Consider the following 14,700-nt stretch of genomic DNA (forward strand, 5'->3'; position numbering starts at 1 on the left):
CTGGGCTGTCGGGCTAATGGGCTGGGCTCTCGGGCTCCTCTGGACCATAGTCCCCGGATGACAGGGCCCACTTCAGTTAAGGCCCAAACACAAGCCTGTTCTTCTATCTCAGACAAGGTCCAGAGGCCTCTAAGCTGGGAGCTGCTTCAACCTAATGACTGGTCCTTTGCACACTAAAAGATGAAGAGCACTGTCCTGAGTGAACAAATGCTTTCTATGGCTACAGCTCAGACAAAACAGCTGTGTGCAGAGAGGACAGGAACATCACTGGATGGCCGCCCCCGACCTCATTCATACTGACCTGAGTGTCTCTGCCACTGGTCCCGGAAATGCCCAGTTATCCTACACAGGGTGCCACAGTCCCCATGCATTCCAGACCCTACAGCACCACCTTTGTAGGCACATACTTGCCTCTGCCAAAGCCACCATGCCGGCCTGCCCCTTGCTGCCAGGTGCCCTCCCTTAGCAAACAGTTGCTTTCACTTAACCCACAAACCAGGACTATTCTTAGAAAAAGAGCAAATATCTGGTGGGGAACGGACGATATGCCATTTATGCAATAAAGAAACATTCCTTTTTACTCAAAGAGCAATGTCACATCCAGCCACACCAGCAGTGTTCATTCCATCCCAGGAAGTCCTGGAACCTGGAACCCTCGCAGGTAGCACACAGGTGGGAGATGAGGCTGCACGTGGCGCAGCAGGAGGCGCACCAATGCCTAGACCCTCAACGCACTAAGAGGCCCCAGCTCCCCAGTATGACACAGGTCCCTAGAAGGACCCGTCCTGTTGCCAGGTGGACTGCTGCAGCCCAGAGAGATACAGCAGAGCTAACCCCTCAGCCCTACAGAGCCTCAGACTCATCCCAGAAAAGAACCCAGAAGGGTTATTTCCAGCAGAAGGGACTCTGATAATTAGCAAGGACCCTGGGCCCTTTCATTATGAGCATTTTGCTCAAGGAGCCTGAGGGCCTAGTTTAACAACTCCCTCTATGAGAGCCTGAAAAGGGCTCTAGTTGCAGTGGATGTGGGCAAGGGTGCCAACCACCTCTGCTGGGCGTGGCCGTGCCAGGGATGTCAAGTGGGAGACTCAGTCTCAAAGGAGCCACCAAATCATCAGTGAGTAGGAGGGGGTGGGAAGCAAAACACGTGGCCCTATAAATAAGCACCTCTCTGGTTTCCAGAGGAGAGCCTCAAACATCTGTTGGACACCAGGTCTATGTACTTACTCAGCTCTGTGCCTCAAAAATCTAGTCTTGCAAAAACCAAGCTGGGACATGTATGTGAGATGCACATGTCACTAAAAATCAGGAGACCCAGGTTTAGTGGTGTCTGTCTCCTGGGAGCTTTGTAACCATGACCTCTCTGGGCATCGGTCTGTTCATCTCTAAGTCTGAAGCAATCACTCCTGCCTCATCTACCTTACAGAGTTGTCCAACGAGGTCTGACCCATGTGAGTTTCTTAGACCAAAGGGTTGCATACATACAAAGTGCTCCTAGCTAGGGACTCCTGGGTGGCTCAGTGGCTGAGCATCTTTTGGCTCAGGGCATGATCCCAGAGTTCCGGGATCAGGTCCCACACCAGGTTCTCTGTGAGGCACCTGCTTCCCTCTCCCTATATCTCTGCCTTCTCTCTGTGTCTCTCATGAATAAATAAATGAAATATTAAAAAAAAAAAAGTGCTTCCAGATATTCCAGAATCATCCTGAGTGTCCCTCATGTCTCGAACCTGTCCTGCCACAACCTGCCTGTCATGGAGCAGCCATCAGGCTCCTTCAAACTTCTACCACCAGCACATAGATGAAATAGAGAAGTGGACTCCAAGTGGGCTATATGGTGTTACGATAGAAAAAGCTGAATTAAAAAAAAAAAAAGCAAAAAAAAAAAGCTGAATTTTCTCCAAGCTTATTATCCACCCCACCTCCAAGAGATAAGGTAGGTCACGTAGCTCCTCTCAAATCCAGGATAAGAAGGACTCTTACTCAAGTGAAGCCAGTGGTCCAGTTCAGTGTCAAGTGACAACCACAATGCTAATGGCTCAAGAACCAGTCACATGATTCATGACTCACTCATGGGACCAGCCACTCCAGAAGTGAGTGGAGTTGGGTGGCTGGAAAACCACCCAAAATACTGAATGAGTCTTCACATTGCCAGTTTCTGGAGCCTTCCTGGCAAGGATACTGACTTGCAGGCTGCCTGACAGGAAACACCCCACACAATAGCCTTCGGCAGGTGACAGTGCATTGGTCGCCTAAGAGCTGCCCTACATTAGTTGGTTAACTAGTAGGCATTGGGGGAAGAAAGATCTAAAATGTCATTCCACATATGAAATAAGTCACTCACCCCAATTCTTCACAGAAGGTGACCAGGGCATCAAAGGCCAAGATAGCAGCTTTATCAGATGCTTTGTTCCCTCTCTTTTCCTGCAGGCAAGAAAAGACCACTTAGCAAAAGCCTTACATAGCTGAACTACCTTGCAGCCTAAAGGATGATGAGGGAAGAAGCATCAAATGATAGTAAGAAAGCCATTTGCAAAATGGGTGTCCCCAAATCTAACCATACCTCAGAATCACCTGGATAACTTTTTTTTTTTTTTTTTTAAGATTTTAACAGGGCACCTGGGTCGTTCAGTGGTTGAGCATCTGTCTTTGGCCCAGGTCGTAATCCTGGGGTCCTGGAATAGAGTCCCACATCAGGCTCCCTGCAGGGAGCCTGCTTCTCCCTCTGCCTCTCTCTCTCTCTCCCTGTGTCTCTCATGAATAAATAAATAGATAATCTTAAAAAAAAAAAAAAAAGGATTTTTGGGGTGGCTCAGCGGTTTAGCGCCGCCTGAAGCCCAGGGCGTGATCCTGGGGACCCGGGATTGAGTCCCACATCGGGCTCCCTGCATGGAGCCTGCTTCTCTCTCTGCCTATGTCTCTGCCTCTCTCTCTGTGTATCTCTCATGATTAAATAAATAACATCTTTTTAAAAAAAAAGGATTTTTCTTTTAATTTTTATTTATTTATGAGAGACAAGGAGAGAAAGAGTGGCAGAGACATAGGCAGAGAGAGGCAGGCTCTATGCAGGAGCCCAACGTGGGACTCAATCCTGGAACTCCAGGATCACACCCTGGGCCAAAGGCAGGCGCTCAACCACTGAGCCACCCAGGTGTCCCAAAAAAAGGATTTTATTTTCAAGCAACGTCCACACCCAACTAGGGGCTCAAACTCACAACCCTGAGCTCAAGAGTCACGTACTCTATTGACTGAGCCAGCCACGCATCCTTCATCTGTAACTTTTAATTTTTTTATATTTTTATTTTTTAATTTTTTTATATTTTTAAAAAATATTTATTTATTCATGAGAGACACAGGCAGAGAGGAAAAGCAGGCTCCATGCAGGAGCTTGATGCGGGACTCGATCCCAGAGCTCCAGGATCACATCCTGAGCCAAAGGCAGACCCTCAACCGCTGAGCCATCCAGGTGTCCCCCACCCATAACTTTTAAAAAGTGACCTGGGGCCCACACCCAAGCTACTGAATTGAACTTTTTGGAGCCAGAACTTTTGGAGTTTATTTTGCAAAAGCTGCTCAGGTGGTTCTTATGCAGAGGTCCCAGGAACTGGCATTTGGGAATCCTACATAATAAGATCCAGATTTTTTTTTTTAAGATTTTATTTTTAAGTAATCTCTACACCCAACATGGGACTCAAACTCATAACCCCAAGATCAAGAGTCACATGCTCCACTGAATAAGCCAGCCAGGTTCTCCAATAAAATATGTCCAATTTATTTTTTTAAGATTTTATTTATTCATGAGAGACACAGGCAGAGGGAGAAGCAAGCTCCATGCAGGGAGCCCGACACGGGACTTGATCCCGGGACCCCAGGATCATGCCCTGGCCAAAGGCGGTGCTAAACTGCTGAGCCACCTGGCCTGCCCCATATGTCCAATTTAATAGTAAATATACACACAAATGTATTTAGATTTGAAAGAGCACATATACCTCTGTGTGTAGAGAAGGGTATATATACTATAATGTGAACAGTGATTTCTTCTGAGTGCTGAGATTATGCATTATTTGCCTTTTTGTACATGTCTATTTGTCAAAATTTCCTTTCAAAAAATTGTGAAATTTTCAAAAATAAAGAAAAAGATACAGAAAAGGAACTTTGAAAATATAAGACACTGATATCTGAAATCTTAAATATTGACTTTCTACTTCTGGAAGGTGAATGAATCATCCCCACTTCCCAAGCGCATATAAATAAACCTACTACCTCTCCCCTCATTCTGCCAATCTGTTTGTATCGCAATTTCTTCTGAAATCATAATTTTCCTTATGGGGAGGAAAACTACAGCAACATCAGACCAGAGCAAAAAACATGTGACTATATTTTTATATTTTTCATGATCACATATCCCTTTCTTGAACAACTTTGTCCTCCCAAAATTAATAACTGTTACACTTGGGGATCCCTGGGTGGCGCAGCGGTTTAGCGCCTGCCTTTGGCCCAGGGCACGATCCTGGAGACCCGGGATCGAATCCCACGTCAGGCTCCCGGTGCATGGAGCCTGCTTCTCCCTCTGCCTATGTTTCTGCCTGCCTCTCTCTCTCTCTCTCTCTGTGTGACTATCATAAAAAAAAAAAAACCTGTTACACTTTTTCACTTACTTAGATTTTAGTGTATATTACTCTTTCACCCCCCAAATGCTGTGATATAATGAAAAATTCATGTCAACAGCGGCCAAAGATGGCAGGTTTCACTTTTATTTTTAGAAACATCCCCCCCTACCGGAGCCTTCTGTCCTTCTAGGTTCAATGTGAACTGCCTCTCCCTTGGCCTGGTGTGCACAGCTGAGACGGTCCTTCAGTGGCACCCCCAGGACATTCCTTCTGCCTGGCTTGGGTCAGATCTCTATCTTCCCCTCTCCAATTACTGCCTCTTGGGGGCTGGGGGGTGGGGGTCATCCTTCAGTAGCTTTTCCACAGGAGGAAGTTTCTTGAAACCCTGTGTCCAAAAATGTCTCTTTTTTTTTAATCATAAAGTCTAATTATGGTTCAGAAAAAATTAAGGAGATAACTTTCTCTAAAAAAAGAAAAACACACTGTGTAGACTGCAGTTATTTGGGGGGGGGAGGGAGCTAGCAAATTAAACTGCCCCATTTTCAATTCTGAAAAATCATAAAAGTCCCCCCACTTCCGGTCTGATTATAGAGATGCTTGTGCCCAAAATGGCTGAAAACAAATACAAGAAAGGCAAAAGCTGCAAAGCTAAGAGAATGCAAAGTCTCAGAAATACCCCAAGTGGCCACAAGGAACGTTTGGCTGGAACCCCAGTTCTTTTCAGTCATCTTTGTCTTTTGCTCCCCCTGATTAAGAATGCACATGAATTGAGATTTCCCTTTTGGTCCAGGTGCTTCTCTGTGAGCTCATCCACTTCCTTGCCTGTAACGTGGCCTCCCACTGCTGTCTGCAGCTCTCCCAGGTGCTCTCCCCGGATGGTGCCAGTTGCTTCATCAAAGCAAGCAAAAGTATTTCTGAGGACATCTTCCAGATCTGTGCCATTTCACTTTTCACCAAACATGGTGAAATTTATGGGCCCTGGAGCCCCATTTATCATGGCATCCAGATTCTCATCAGTTGGATTTTTTTCCCCAGGGAGGCAAGCATATCAGGGTAAATCTTGTCAATGAAACCATCTCTGTTCTGATCATTGTTGAAGGCCTCTTTGAATTTCTGAATCTGTGACTGGTCAGAAAGGGTGAATGCATTGGATGTTGAGCATTGGGGGGGTGCTTCTTGGTGGTCTTGGTCTTTGCCTTTTTGCTTGACGTGGTGGTTAAATCCCTGCACAGCCAGGAGAATGTGAGCACTTTGCTGAGGCTATCAACACCCTTCTATCCCCAGAGCCTGTAAAGACCAACACTTCCGAACTCCGCTTATCAAACTGGAAGCTGTAAATGTCTTTTTAACTTGCCTTTATACTTAATTGGCTGACTGGGTGGGAAATTCTAGGTTGGAAACAGTTTATCTAGAATTGGAAGGCACTGTTTCATTGTTTGTTTCTGATATTATGATGGAGAAAACTGGTGCTGTTCTGGCTACCAGTCCTCCACGTATCACCTCTCTGGAAGCTTTCCGGATCTTGTCTCTGTCTTACATGTCTTATTGATAAGCTTAGCATGAGTTCTTATACCTCACTGTAAGTTTTAAATAAATATCTTATACCTTATCATCTTACCAATATCTTTTCTTTGTCTAATTTGAATTTTAGATAAAAGGGACAAGTTAATCATGCCCCCTTCATTCCTGGCAGAGTACCAGGTCCACAAAAGGCCCCTTCCTTCCCAATCCCAACTTGTATTCACCTCCTCTCCCTATTCATTCATTCATTCATTCATTCATTCATTTCTCTATTAAAAAAAAAATGTATTAAGCACTTACTATGTTCCCAGCACTGGTCTGGCCATTACAGATATACAGGACACAAAAGGTCCCTGCTCTCAAGGAAATTAACTTTGACAGAGCAGATAGAGAATAAGCAAATCTATAATGTCACACAGTAATCAACATGATTTCTTTTTCAAAAACCAAGAGAAGAACGCTCCTGGGTGCTCAGTTGTGCCTATGGCCCCATGGTGAGCATGTACTATAATTCCATCACTGCTTGTGGCCGAGTATTTAGTTTGTTCTTCAGTTTCAGTCCTCATGACCAATTCTACCACACAAGCCCTCAGGCACAAGCTTGTGCACTGCTGCTTTTATTTCAGGCAATTTGGTGCCAGAAATATGGTATCTGGGGCAAAGGATAACTGCATATTAAAGTGCAATAGGCGGTGCCTGGGTGGTTCAGTCATTTGAGCATCTACTCTTGATTTTGGCTCAGATCATGATCTGGGGGTCATGGAATCATCAGGCTTCACATTCAGCACAGAGTATGCTTGTCCCTCTCCCTCCGCCCCTCCCCCAGCTCACGCTCTCTCTCTCTCAAATAAATATTTTTTAAAAATAAGAAAATAAAATGTAATAGATATTGCTAGAATGCTTCCCCCTAAAAAGACTGCAGCACTTCTTTTTTCTCCAGGCAAAGTGCAGGCCCTCTCCTGCACATGCCCACTAGCAATGAGTGTTAGAGCCCTTTCACATGTGTCATTTATTTTTAATTTGCACTTATCTGATTACTATTGAATTTGAATGTCTTTGGATGTACCGTTTGGATGAGCTTTTCTGGGAACCCACTTCTACACACTTTGCTTTTTCCTGTCAGTTGGTGAAATCTCTCCATTTATCCTCAACATCAACCTCTGGTTTGCCCTCTACATAACTAGTTTTCCAGTTTATGTGCTGGCTTTGTTTATGGTATCTTTTGCTGAAAATGTCCCCCACCCCCCCAAAGGTTAAGGATTTATAAAAGTTCAAGAACTTTATTTATCTTTTTTTTAAAAAAGATTTTTATTTATTTATTCATGAGAGACAGAGAGAGAGAGAGAGAGAGAGAGAGAGACAGAGACACAGGCAGAGGGAGAAGCAGGCTCCATGCAGGAGCCCGACGTGGGACTCCATCCCAGGTCTCCCGGATCACGCCTTGGGCCGCAGGTGGCACTAAACCGCCACGACACCGAGGCTGCCCAGTTCAAGAACTTTAATTCAAATACTTTCTTTAAAAGATAGTTTTCAGGCAGCCCCGGTGGCCCAGTGGTTTAGTGCCACCTTCGGCCTGGGGTGTGATCCTGGAGACCCGGGATCAAGTCCCATGTCGGGCTCCCTGAATGGAGCCTGCTTCTCCCTCTGCCTGTGTCTCTGCCTCTCTCTCTCTCTCTCATGAATAAATAAAATCTTAAAAATAAAATATAGTTTTCTGAATTTCCAATTTCCATTACAAAACTATTTCAAACCCTAGGTTATACATACAATAAAGTGTCTTACAAAACATTGTTTATTTTTTACATGCAGGTCCTTAAATCTGTCTTTTATATAAGGTGTTAAACGGGGCACTTTTATTTTATTCCAGAGGGATGCCCATACCACCTACTAGACAATCCTTTCATTTTCCATTAAATTGAACTATCAGCTTCATCACATATTAAACTCTCACATGTTCTGGGACTGAATTCTAATTTCTTTGTACCACAGCTTGCTGCTGTATTAAATGCATTTGGTTACAGCAACACCCCAGCACATTCTGACACTGAGTTAAATTCATCCCCTTCACCATTCTTCCTGTCCTGACTTTTCCTGGCTGTTCTTGGGCTCTTCTTTCACATAAGTTCTAAGATTCCACTTCCCAATAGGAATCTTTTAGGATTTCTACTGGAACTTCATTTATATTAACTTTGAGGAGAACTGTATGTAGCTTTACGTCTTCCCACTCAGTTTTTATGCCTACTCAAAGCCTGTTTTCTTTCAATGAGCTATTAGTTTTCTTTATCTCAATCAGCAGTTTCCATCCCTGGCTGCATGTTAAACCCAAGTGGGGAGGGCACCTGGGTGGCTGGCTCAGTAGTTGAGCATCTGCCTTCATCTCAGGTCGTGATCCCAGGGTCCTAGGATCGAGTCCTGCATTGGGCTCCTCGCAGGGAGCCTGCTTCTCCCTCTGCTTATGTCTCTGCCTCTCTTTCTGTGTCTCTCATGAATAGATAAATAAAATGCTTAAAACAAAAAATACAAAATGGTGAGTTTTGGGGGTTTTTTTAAGATTTTTTTTCTTTATTGGAGAGAGAGAGAGAGAACACTCATGAGCAAAGGAGGGGGCAGAGAGAGAGGGAGAGACTGAGGGAAAGGGAGGAAGGAGCAGGGAGCCCAATGTGGGGCTTGATCCCAGGACCCTAAGATCATGAACTGAGCCAAAGGCAGACGCTTAACTGACTGAACTACCCAGGCACCCCTACTTTTAGGTATTTTATAAGTTTTATTCTTGCAAATTTAATATTTTTTCATTTCCGTTCCTAGGCATTCATGGTAATGTGGAGAAAAGCTAGGCTTTAAAAAATATATCCTTTACATATAGACATCTTGCCAGGTTTTCTTATGAACTCTAATAGGTTTCCAGTAGAGTCAGGGGTTTTCTAGGCAGACATTTATTGACATTTCTACCTTGTTTTCTATTCTTCTTGTCCCTGTGGATTTATAAAACTTTTGTCCTTTTAACCTCAGAAGGCTCCCTGCATGGAGCCTGCTTCTCCCTCTGTGTCTCTGCCTCTCTCTCTGTGTGTCTTTCATAAATAAATAAATAAATAAATAAATAAATAAATAAATAAATAAATAAATAAATAAAATCTTAAAAAAAAAAAAAGACTTATTAAAATGTTGGTGGGGGTAAAAAAAAAAAAAAAGGCTACACATCTCCATTTGCAACTTCACAAATTATGCTCTGAGGTCTTTATCCGTGTTGGTTAATGTAGATTTATGGTGTCATTTTTAACGGCTTTAGATCATTCCGCCAAGTGACTAACCCAGTAAACAGTGGGTTATCCGATACTCTATAGAGGAAGAGTTCATTATGACGGAGTTGCAGCAAACATCCCTGTACTTCCTTATACCCGTCATGACAACTTGTTTATCTAGAAGTGGAATTACTGAATCACAGAGCACCATAATCCTCCCATTACATATACTGCCTCGTCTCTCTTCAAAGCAGTCATACCAGCCCATATTCCTGACAACACCATGAGTTCCCCTTTCCCCACATCCTCACCAACAGTGATTATAAAGATGTTGGACATTTTTGCCAGTATGATGAGTATAAAGTGACAGCTCATCATCTCTTTTACAAGTCTCTGATTTCTAAGGGAGGCTAAGCAACTCTTCATACCTTTATTAGATATTCTGGTTCCCTCTTCTATGAAATTCATACTTTCTGCTCTGCAGTTATCTGCCTTTTACAGAGTCACCAATAGGAATTCTCTCAATTATGCATATTGCAAATACCTTCCCCAACAGTGGCTCATTTTTTCACCTTGTTTATGGTGTCTCTTATTACAGAGAAATTTTTAGTTTGGATTTAGTAAAATAGCCAGGTCTTCCTTGGATTCCACTTTTAAAATCTTGACATGCTCATCCCTTTGTCAAGGAAATAAAATATTTTCCCCCAATTTTACAGGTTTTTTTAAAAAAGATTTTACTTATTTATTCATGAGAGACAGAGACATAGGCAGAGGGAGGAGAAGGAGGCTCCATGCAGGGAGCCCAGTGCGGGACCCAATCCCAGGACCTTGTGATCATGCCCCAAGCTGAAGGCAGATGCTCAACCACTGAGCCACCCAGGTGTCCCTTACCCCTTTTTGAGATCCTTACTGCACCTGTAATTCATATGTGTATGGTAGAGGAGGTAGGTATCTGATTTTATCTTTCTCCAGCACCAATTATTCAAGAGTGCATCCTTTTCTGTTGACTTATAATGTCACCTATCATACATCAAGTTCACTTAGGTACTTGGTTAAAAGAAGAAAGAAAGAGAGAAAGAAAAAAGCAAGCAAGCAAGCAAGCTGAAAACCAAAACACAGAACTTTCAACAATGTGGAAAAATTCTTATATAACAATGCTAATTAAAACAAGGCAGGACTGGGGCGCCTGGAAGGCTCCATCGGTTAAGCATCCGACTCTTGATTTCAGCTCAGGTCATGGTCTCATGACTGCGGAGCCCATTTAAGATTTAAGATTCTCTCTCTCCCTCTGCCCCTCCCCACCCTAAAACACAAGACAGGAGAGTGGAAACTGGAGAGTGGGAGGGAGTTTGGACAGAAAGGGCTCCTGCTGCCCAGGACTTACCTGGAGTTTTGCTACTTCCTTCCTGATCAGGAAACTGACTTGGTCCCGGTCATTCCTGGAGTAATAGAGACGGCACCAGGAAGGCTTCCCGTCTCTGCCTGCCCGGCCAGACTCTTGATAGTACCCAGCCATAGACTTGGCAATATTCCAGTGGGCGACAAACCTGTAGGATCCAAAGGGACAAGCAGCATGAGCTGTGGCAGAAGAGCTGAGGGGAGGAATGACCAGACCAGGGAAGCAGGGCTTTCTGTGGCCACCAGGAGCAGGGAGGCTAGCAGGTTACAGAAGAAATGTGGCCATGACCCCTGTACCCCATCAATAGATCTCCTGGCCACGGAGTGGCCAAGTCAGAGGCCACAGCAGAGTTAAGAGGAGCAATTTCAGCACATATGAGAAACCAAAAACCCTCAGTGTCACAGGCCCAGGAGAAAAAGCACTGGACTTAAAGAAACAATATATGGCCACTAATAAGCTGCATGATCCAAGTAAGTCCCTTTAACCTCTCTGAAGAGAGAGAGAGGGACAACATTATTATATACCTCCTATAAATAAATAACGTTATCTATTTGTCTCACTTAATTCTACAGTTACTATCAGATGAGCTAACCCCATCTTATAGACAATGAAATGATTAAAAAAATGTGTACAAGGTGACACAGCAAGGGGACAGTAGCACTAGGATTTGGGCCTAGTGGTGTCTGACTTCAAAGCTGGCCCTAAAGATCCACAGCCAACCTAGGGTCCAAACTGATTCCAAAGCTTGTGTTCTCGTAAACGCAAGCACAGAGACTCATTCCACTCCTGATCAACTTGAGTCTTAAGGAGATCATGTATGCAAAAGTGCCCTATAAATCATATAAGGCATTACTGCTGGTGTTGATCAGAGCAAAGGGCTTCAGGCTGTAGCTGAAAATGTCTCTGGAAATGTCAGGTGGGGCTAGAGGGAAAAGCCTTCCCAAGGGTTGCCAGGGTGGGGCTAGGAAGCTGGGACACACCCATCTCTTCTGGAACATCAGTAAGCAGTAACAAGGAATGCTGGGAATAAGGCATTGCTGAGGATTTCCCCAGGGAGCAGTTTAAGATAGTTCATTCCACCCCCTCACAGGGACCAGGCATTAGACTCAGGGAACTGGGCTGTGCTAATGGATGGGCCTGACGGCTGCATGCTGCCCTCTACTGGGGAATGATAGAACCCTGCTGTGCAGTCCCCTGATAGGGGGCTGCACAGCACCTGTCACCATGTGGGCTATGCACTGGGGACTCGCTCCTGGGGCCTCCTTCCCCTTTGGCCCTAGAAGGAGCATATGCACTTGGGCCTTGAGGCAGAGCACTAGGCAGTCACTTGAGGCAAGCCCCACCTGGGATGGTAAGGCAAGAACCATCACTCACCTGACATTGGCTTTGTCCACTCCCATCCCAAAACTAATGGTTGCAACAATGACAGGCACCTTCTCCTCCATCCACTCATTCTGCACCAGCGTTCTTTCAGAAGCCTTCAGCCCTGTGATGGAGGGGACGGTGACGAAGGGAACCCATATTTCCCTTGGAATCTACCTTGGGTTTGACACTGTACTGGGCGCTGTACACATACCCTGATTAACCACTTACCAGCAGTGTGGCCTGGGCCACACACTTAACCTCATAATCACCCTAGCTTGTGTGGAGCACATAGCACCCAATAAGCGTTAAAGCCCAGATTGCAACCTAAGTCTATTGGCCTCCAAAACCTGTGCTCTCTCCACAACACCAATACCTGGCCTTCTAAAAACTCATCACTGCTACTGGGAGGGCATAGGGAGAGAAAAAGAATTCAGGAGTCATAGTTCTCATTTTAGATCTCATTTGTGTCTAGACTCCTTTTTGCTTTAGCTCTGCCTGGGTATCTGGAAAAAGATGACAGACCAGCTGATTATCCAGGATCTTTAAAGAACAAGAGACCCAATGAGAGGTCTCTGAGATGGAAGGGGATCAGATGCCCCAGGCACCCCTTACCTGCGTGGTAAGCCTTGGCATTCACACCTCTGTAACTGAGCTCTGTTGCCAGCTGTTCACAAGCCTCTCTGGTCCTGCAGTAAACAATGCCACAGCCAGACAGCAACTGAATGAGAAGACATGGAAAGAAAGTAAGCATTGAGAACAGAACAATCTGCCTATTATACCTCGTCCTGTTGTAAAAGCAGCTCTCGCGGACAGCCCTGGTGGTGCAGCGGTTTAGCGCCGCCTGCAGCCCAGGGTGTGATCCTGGAGACCCGGGATCGAGTCCCACATCGGGCTTCCTGCATGGAGCCTGCTTCTCCCTCTGCCTGTGCCTCTGCCTCTCTGGCTCTCTCTGACTGAATAAATAAATAATAAATAAGTCTTTAAAGAAAAAAAAAAAAGCACCTCTTGCTCCTTCTCACGGGTTCCTGTAAGGCAGGACACCAGCAGGGCTCTGCCATTTGTAACAAAGCAGTTCAAAACCCTAACCCATATAGCTCCTCTGCTTGGATAGGTCTGCAAAGGCCTCACTCAGGGGCTGGACACCCATCTCCCACAGAATTCCAGCATCAGGGAACTCCACTAAGGGGAATAATGCCAAGAAACCAAAGGAACAACTCTCTGTGCACAAGTTTTAAGAAGCTTCAGCTAGTTCTAAAGAAGCTAGAAAAAGCAAAGGTTCTAGAAAACCAATATCCATCTCTGTGTTGCAGATGCCTCCCAGCCTGAGGGCCCTCACCCCTTTATCAGCCTTCTGTCCAAGAGCCTTAAGGCAGAAGTCCCTCAGGTTCCCATAGGGATCAGAAAGCAGTTCTTTGAACTGCACATCATAGAAGAGGTTGGCCCGGAAGCAGGGAGTCTTGAAGGTGGCAACTGGTTGCTTCAGGTGGAGGGCAGCAAACACATCCTCTTGGACTTGGAGAGTGGCTGTGGCGGTCAGAGCTACACATGGGGCATGTGCTAGGCGGGAACGGAGGGTACCTAGACGCAAGTAGTCAGGACGGAAGTCGTGCCCCCACTGAGAAACACAATGAGCTTCATCCACCACCAGGTAGGAGAGCAGGTGGCGGGACACCAGTGAGTTCAGGGTGGGCTGGAAGGAAGGTGAGGCTGCCATCTCTGGTGTGATGTACAGAAGTTTGGTCTGTGGCTTTTCTCGCTCTAGATCAGAAAGCAGCTCCTTTTTCTCCTGTGCTGAGAGCTTGGAGTTCAGGGAACTCACTCGTACCTTCAGGGCCAGCAAGTGGTCCACCTGGTCCTGAGGGAAGAAAGGAAACAGGCCACAAGGGAGGACCCAATGATAAATATCACCTTGGCTCACTGGGCATTTCCCAGTCATAAATGTTCTCCTCCCAACCTCCAAGGTCTCCTCTGCACAAACAAGAAGTACAGGAGGTGAAGCAGTCTTGAGGGCACAGACTCTGGAGGGAGACAGCCCTGGCTCACTTCATCACTGCATGCTCTTTGGCTAGCTCTTTGCCTCTGAGACTCAGTTCATTCTGTCCCTCTCTACGTCCTACAAAACCGGTAACTACCTAACAGGGTGGTTGTTAGCATTATATGAAATTTTATGATGCAAAAGTAAAGTGAATGAACATAAAGCATTTAGCACAAAGCCCGAGATCTCGTGAAATTCACGATGCACTGGTACTGCCTCCTGTTTCTCCTTCACAGTGGATGGCTCTTAACCGCATGGCCATACTTCCTCATTTCTGATTCTGTCAGCCCACCTGCAGGCCTTAAATATAGCCAGAGGTGCAGAGCAGATGCTGACAATGTTCCAACCAGTTTATATCAATTTAGCTTTCCATCCATCTGCATCCTCTAACCTACCAAGAGTACATATGTGTGTACACCAGAGAGTGTCTGTGTATACAGATACATTTCCATACACCTCTGGGTGAAAAAGTAACAAAAAGACAACAAAAGGGATCCCTGGGTGGCTTAGCGGTTTAGTGCCTGCCTTTGGCCC

General features: G+C 45.3%; 1 protein-coding gene across 1 annotated transcript in view; it reads right to left on the reverse strand.

Moving 5' to 3' along the window:
* Positions 1-14,700, reverse strand: part of RECQL5 (RecQ like helicase 5) — a 37,224-nt gene that overhangs the window by 19,771 nt on the left and 2,753 nt on the right. Inside the window, exons 4-8 of the mRNA XM_041725276.1 lie at positions 13,468-13,986; positions 12,744-12,849; positions 12,141-12,252; positions 10,752-10,914; positions 2,342-2,421 (exon numbers count right to left, since the gene is read on the reverse strand). Of these exons, the coding sequence (XP_041581210.1) occupies positions 2,342-2,421; positions 10,752-10,914; positions 12,141-12,252; positions 12,744-12,849; positions 13,468-13,986 (980 nt within the window). The remainder of the gene's footprint in view (positions 1-2,341; positions 2,422-10,751; positions 10,915-12,140; positions 12,253-12,743; positions 12,850-13,467; positions 13,987-14,700) is intronic.

The sequence above is a fragment of the Vulpes lagopus genome, chromosome 12, assembly GCF_018345385.1.
Source record: "Vulpes lagopus strain Blue_001 chromosome 12, ASM1834538v1, whole genome shotgun sequence".
NCBI classification, from domain to species: Eukaryota; Metazoa; Chordata; class Mammalia; order Carnivora; family Canidae; genus Vulpes; species Vulpes lagopus.